Source organism: Zingiber officinale, chromosome 3B (genome assembly GCF_018446385.1).
Source record: "Zingiber officinale cultivar Zhangliang chromosome 3B, Zo_v1.1, whole genome shotgun sequence".
Lineage (NCBI taxonomy): Eukaryota > Viridiplantae > Streptophyta > Magnoliopsida > Zingiberales > Zingiberaceae > Zingiber > Zingiber officinale.
Genome location: NC_055991.1, coordinates 56803085 through 56810010, shown reverse-complemented (window position 1 = coordinate 56810010; position 6926 = coordinate 56803085). Strand labels below are relative to the sequence as shown.

The following is a 6926-nucleotide window of genomic DNA, read 5'->3' as shown; positions in this document are numbered from 1 at the left end:
AATTATTATCATTTTAGAAATTAATTCCTATATGAGTTAGTTTAATATAATAATATATATTAACAAGAGTAGAAATTAATTCCTATATAATCTCATATGAATGTCAAAAACAGGTAAAATTATTCATCATTTATAAATAATATACTTTCTTACAGGTGCCTATACACATTGGTGCTAATATAATAATATATATATATATATATATATATATATATATATATATATATATATATATATATATATATATATATTATGTATGTAGAAAACTTATAAAATATTTTAAAAAATATATTTCAAACAATGAAGAAACTGGGAAGAGAATATATCTCAAAATTATATTAAAAACTTATCTTGGACTGAAAGTTTGAAAATTTGAGGATTATCACTAGCTCACCACAACGTTACACCCGTTTTCTCACCACAAGTGGCAACATCGGACAGATCAACCTCACCGTTGATTTCTTATAACCGTGGAAGAACAGCCGTGTGTTCTATAAGTCTTATGTGTTCTTCTCAGCGCCAATCGCCAGCGAAGCACATTGAGAACCACCGCCTTCATTGCCACTTCCAAATTCCTCGCCCTCTCCACCCTTTTTCAACTCGATCTCCCAAACCCTAATTGACAAAAGCGAAGAGGTGATGTCTGCTGGGTGCTACGGCGGCTACCTCAGATCGAATAGCCCCGTTGATCCAACCATGGTCGCGCAAGGAGTTCATACGGACGGGCGCTTCCTCTTCACCTACGGTACGCTCAAGCGCGGTTTCTCCAACCATTGCCTCATCCAAGATCTGATCCGCGCCGGCGACGCCTCCTTCGTCGGCTCCTCCCTCACCGTCGGCCGTCTCCCCCTAGTCTGTGGCCCCTACCGCGTTCCTTTCCTCCTCAACTTCCCCGGCGAGGGCGAGCGCGTGGCCGGCGAGCTCTACGCCGTGTCGCCGCGCGGCCTCACCCGGATGGACGAGCTCGAGGGCACCCTGCGCGGCCACTACGAGCGCCTCCCGATCTCTGTCGCCGTCCTCGGAGATCCCCACTCCGCGGAAGCGGAGGTGGCCGCCGAGGCGTACTACGCGCACCCGAGCTACGCTAGCGAGCTATGGCGGCGCAATGGCAAGAGGGGATACAAGGTGTACTCGGAGAAGGAGGCCACGGGGTACGTGAAGCGGATGGATCGACCACAAGACATCTCCTTCCTCGACCAGATCCGCCTCTTCGTCGCCTCGTCCAGGTCTTAATTGGAACGTACGGATCAAGTGTATGTATTTTCTCCTAATTCCCTTCCGCCATTGTTCTTTTGTTTTGGCGATTGGTGCCTCTTTCTTCTTTGGCGATGGCAATTACCAGTCCGTGGTGCCGGCCTTGTGATCTGTTTCAAGATTACCCTGTTTCAAAATTAAAACAGTAGATTCAAACACAGATATAAAAGAATAATAAATCTTAAGCATCCAAGAGTACTTAAACAGATGCAACAATCCAAATATGTGAATATCACAACTTAAGATCATTAATCTTGTCATGTTACAGTTGCTAATGAGACTTTGTGTTCATAATCTATCTCATGGTAGGGTTGCTAATGAGATAAAACTTAAAGGGATACACTCCTAATAGCATTTTTGTTTTTATTAGCTCTCGTGTAAGTTTGAATGACTTAATTAAGAGTATAGCCATTTAATCTGCTGAATTAAACGATTAAATATTAGGAGACGTGTGGTGATGACGTAAGAATGAAGAGATGAGAGTTCAATATAATTATAGGAAGAAGGTATTGTTGGGATCGATGACTTCGTTACAGGGGAGGGTTAATAATTAATAATTTTGATCTCATTCGATCATCATTCGTTATGATCGTCTACAAAGAGCAATACAAATCAAATACACAACATAAACATAAGAGATAAATCGTTTCTACCCGGTTCCAAACCCTTTGTTTTTACCGTCTTAGTAATATCTCCACTATCTTTCACCTTATCAGTTATCTTTATACTTCTTATAATTCTCTATTCTATATAAAAACAAAAAAAAAAGAATAGAGATGAAAAATAAAATACAATATAACCAACAATTTACCCAATTGAATCTTACTTTTAATCACTAAATGCTTTTGGATTTTCTCTTAGAGTGTATTTGGTTTAAGGTTAAAAAAAAAATAAAGATGAAAAATAAAATACAATATAACCAACAATTTACCCAATTGAATCTTGCTTTTAATCGCTATTGAATGCTTTTGGATTATCTCTTAGAGTGTGCTTAGTTCAAGGTTATCATATATGATCTTAGTTATGTGATTACTTAGTAATCACATAACTATGTTTTGGGGAATAAAACATAATTAAATGTTATTTGGTTCAATTTTAGGTAATGTAATAAAAATTTATTTGTTTGAAGATTTTAATATATAACTTTGTCCAAGTAATTGTATCACTATTCGAATTAACTAATAAAACTATATATATATATATATATATAATATTAATATTAATATTAATGGTGATTATATAAATAAATAAATTAATAATGTTTTAGAAATTTTTATTATTTTAGAAATTTTTTTAGGATAATTTTGTTGGGCTTTAAACTATATCTATTTAATTTATCTCAACTATAGTTAGGAGTTAGATCGATTCAATTAATTAAAGTTTAATTAAAAATATAAGTTTTAAAAAAATCTAATTAAAAAAAATACGATCGTCTCTCACACACCGTCGGTAGAATCGCTGCTTGCCGAGTCGTTGCCACCTCTAACCTAAAGAGTCGCCTACCACCTCAGGCCCGACAAGCCGCTGCCACCTCTAGCCTTGGACAACTGCATTTAGCGGGCGGTGTGTGTGTGAGCTTCTCGTTGGAATGACGACGACGGGCACAACTTGTCGGAGGCTCGTCAGGCTGGAGATGAGCCGCCTATTGCGACCTCCGGCGACTGCGTTCGGCGGGCGGTGTGTGTGAGCTTCACCCTAGGACGGTGACCACGGGATAGCTTTCGGAGGTTAGTCAGGCTGGAGGTGAGCTGCCTACTGCCACTTCTAGCCCCGGCGAGTCCTCCTGCCCCGACGAGTCTTTAGTGCAGCCCCGACTAGTCCTCACGAAGGAACGCGAACAGATGCGTTGATTCTCGATAACGTCAGGAATAGAGGAAAACCCCCAAAATTGGAGGTAATCTCATTCCGAATTTCATTCCCGAATTGATGATGTTTGTTGATGCTAGCGGACATATATGATTACTCAAGAATAGTTGATTTCCTAAACCAAACACAATTATCATTGATAACCTTGGATGGATAACCAAGGTTATCACAGTTGACCCTCAACCAAATAACCCCCTAAGGTCTAGAAATGCAATAACATTTGTCTCCGAAAACCAAATCCTCCATGAAGCTCTCTCTTTATAACCTTCAAGTCAGGCTGATTTGCTTATCAGTTGATTGATCATTACCATCAATCTCTATTGAATTCGACCATTACACTTGCAATGCTACTTTTACCTTTCTGATTTTACCATGAACAACCGGTTGTTATTATATATCAGTCGATTGATGTCCAAATAATTGAATATCATAGCTGATTTAAAAATTTTCTATTTGTTGTAACAATGCCAACAATCAACTATTATTGTTCATCAATTAATTCATCGCAAATCAATTGAGTGTAATAGTCAAGTTCAAAACTTTTTGTTTGTTACCATAGTATCATCAATCGACTGTTAGTATTCATCAATCAATTATACTATATATGGTAGACATTAGGTGAACCTAACTTGCCAAAACTATCATTGTCAAATATGTGGTCCTCCCTATTTGAACTTGTCTTCTCACTGTTGGTAATGAAAATGTAGGATCGTGAGGGTTGTCCATAATGCGCATATTGCCCACATTTAATTGGGGCAAATGATCATACTACCCTTGGGGGATTCCCAATATGAAAGCATCCAAGTCATTTAACTAGAAAGAGACAAAGAAGAGAAAAAGGTGTGTCCGTGAGAACAAGGAGAACATTCATAAACGTAAGGATTTGGTTTGTGGAATTTAAAGGGCTTTTAGTTTGTAATTGCTCTTCGAATGATAAACACAGATATTCTGACGACGAGCATGAAGAACGGGATTCATCCTTGCAAATCGTTTTAAATTTTACGTTTTTCATATTTGAGTATTCATGCATTTCAATGTTCATTGATATCAGAATCATGTTCTAAATGCATGAAAGAATTTATAAAATGTATGTTCAAATGTTTGCAATCATAACGCATGTAGATTAAAATGATTCAGTTCATTTTTTTATATATTCTGTTCGTTCATGCAATCATGATATAGTCAGTAACGTTTTTTTTGCCCATACTATTCTGCATCTTCTACTAACATGCAATTTTTTGAGTTATAATTTTTGTTGCCACCATGGGGTGGTAGAGACCAATAGCTGTGGAGCACAAGTTGGTGTTAATATCATAGATTCCAATCGTAGTTGGGTCATGCACAGCTGTCGGGAAATCACGACTGCATGTTGTGGTTTCCTTTCAAGCCCGCAATGGGCCACAAGCAATTGCCAATAAGAATCGCGATTGAATCAAGAGGCGGGTAATGAGCAACCGTTAATGTTGGCACGTTCGTTGCGGCAGAGGATGTGTGACGTGCAACGCGCATTGTGCGGCGTGGGAAGGGGTGTATGACGGCGTGGTCATGTTGGCAGAACCAAAAATAGTTTGATTAACCAACCTAATCGATCCGGTTCAGTGAACCAGAATGAGATCTAAAACAATGTATATATACAAACCAATGTTGTCATAAAAATTAAAAAAAAAACGTTAGCGTATATAACTTAATGATTTAAGTCTCAATTAATTAACACATGTTGGATATTAATTATAATTAGACTTAGATCTCATTCTGGTTCACTGAACCAGATCGATTAGGTTGGTTAATCAAACTATCTTTGGTTCAAATAGACCTTGATTTAGCTTAAATCATTAGTTGGTTTAACCGAACTAGTTTGATTCAAATCAGAATCAATTTAGGTTGATTTGATTGGGCTTAGACCAAATATGATCAAATGACCAAATTTATTCTATTAGGTCAAATTTAATCAAATAGATTGGATTTGTTTAGACTTAAAGCAATTGGCATTAGTTTAATTAAACGAACTTGAATTTGATTAATAAGTTTGAGATTAGCTTAAATGAGCTTAGATTAAATAATAACAAAATATAGGTAAGACATCCCAGTCCAATTAGAATAGTTATAACGAGAATAATGGACCAAGTTAGACTCTTGAAAATCGAGAAGATTTATTTTTCTTGATTTATTATATTGGTTCTATGCTTGTATAAATTGAAGTAAGCTAGTTTTGTACTGGTTAGTTGGTTTTATGCTGACTTATTTAATTTCAATTTATAGATGACACGGACGATTACCACCTTGACTCATATCGAAGTGCTACGAGAGCAAATTCAGGAGATCGAGTATTGCTTCTATTTATGGAGTTAGTAGACACATTGAATGACAAAATAAATTATTCTGGAAACTCGAGCGGCAAGAGTTTCCAGTCTTAGACAATTACAGGATCTAGGCTTTGATAGGTTCATTGTCGGAGAATCCCAAGGTGGTAGCAGACTATATATGGGGGCTCCATAAAGGACACGTCACATATTCAGAGTTATGCGCGGAACTGCTTCACCATATGGATGAAGAGGATCTTGAAGAGCCTGAAGAGAATCCTAAAGAGTTTGAGGAAGATCCAGAAGAGGATCCGATTGTGGATCTGATGGAAAATCCTGAAGTTGTCCCATCTGTTAGTTAGAGTCCTAGAGCCAATCATTTGATGATTGTTGTATGAACTCGTTGTATCATATTCTTATATATATAAAGACATTTGTTTATGGTTATTATGCTTACTTATATTGGTGCCAAATAACTAAGTATAATAGCGTCTTTGAGTAGAAGGTTCTTACCTATATCAATCGGTTAGTTGAATCGATAGTGAGATGATATAGGGAACACTACTCTTAATCATTCCTACTCAAGTATTAGCATTCAGGGATAATGTTAATGCGACGAGACTAGCATGTAGGTCAACTCGATGACTTGATGTCACAAGTCATGGATATAGAGATATCAAGTTGATACATGGGTATGCATTGGAGAATGTATACTGAATGACCCGCCATGAGAAAGTATCATGGATCGTTATATGAGTGTCATATACTTTCTCATGTGGCTATTAGTATGACTATTAGTCCTTGGACCTGAAGTCACCATGATTCCCTACATAAGGAGTTACATATTTTGGCTTCGTCAAACGTCATCCGTAACTGGGTGGACTATAAAGGCAATTACTGTTGGTTGCTACTCGGAAAACCCAATGGCTCCACTGCACAAAAATTTTGTACGTGAACCTTTCCTAGCTACCATGTGTTCTTTTAAGTTAAACTTGTATCTCCTGCGGAATTTAACACGTTTGATTCCAAGTTTAACTTATATGTTCTTTTAGGTTTAGATTTGGATCTCCTGCGAAACTTAAAACGTTTGATCCAAATCACCTAGGTTATAAATTCAATTAAATATTAGTTTCCAAAATTGACTTCCAGTACTGCATAGCGAGGCACTTGGCCTTCTTGGATATTGGAGCAACCACCACCGACTAGACAAAACCTTTTAAGGAAAATTAATATTTAATTTCCTTATATAACTCTAGGTTAACCGAAAGGAACAATCAAATCACAAGGAAAAAAGAAAAGAACACAACATCGAAATTAAATTCGAAAAACAAGAATCGAATGGCTATTGTATTTGGTATTTATACAAAGAAAAATTAACTAGTATGATGCGGAAATTAAATACTAGTTATACCTCTTCCTTGTATGCTAAAAACCTCGAGATCTTCTGCCGTATCCCTCGCCCCTCTTGGACGTCATGTGGGGGACGATCCTCCAAGACGAACACCA

The 6926-nt window shown here is 37.3% G+C and overlaps 1 protein-coding gene across 1 annotated transcript; it reads left to right on the top strand.

The window, feature by feature from the left end:
* Window positions 1–512: 512 nt before the first annotated feature.
* Window positions 513–5789, top strand: LOC121968312 (putative gamma-glutamylcyclotransferase At3g02910). The gene is made up of 2 exons (XM_042518743.1): window positions 513–1253; window positions 5380–5789. Exon 1 carries the CDS (start codon window positions 640–642, stop codon window positions 1231–1233), a length of 594 nt encoding a protein of 197 aa, XP_042374677.1. The 5' UTR covers window positions 513–639; the 3' UTR covers window positions 1234–1253; window positions 5380–5789.
* The last annotated feature ends 1137 nt before the right edge of the window (window positions 5790–6926 follow it).

Excerpts from the sequence above, each read along its gene's own strand:
- LOC121968312 (XM_042518743.1), top strand. The coding sequence starts at position 640 with ATGTCTGCTGGGTGCTACGGCGGCTACCTCAGATCGAATAGCCCCGTT.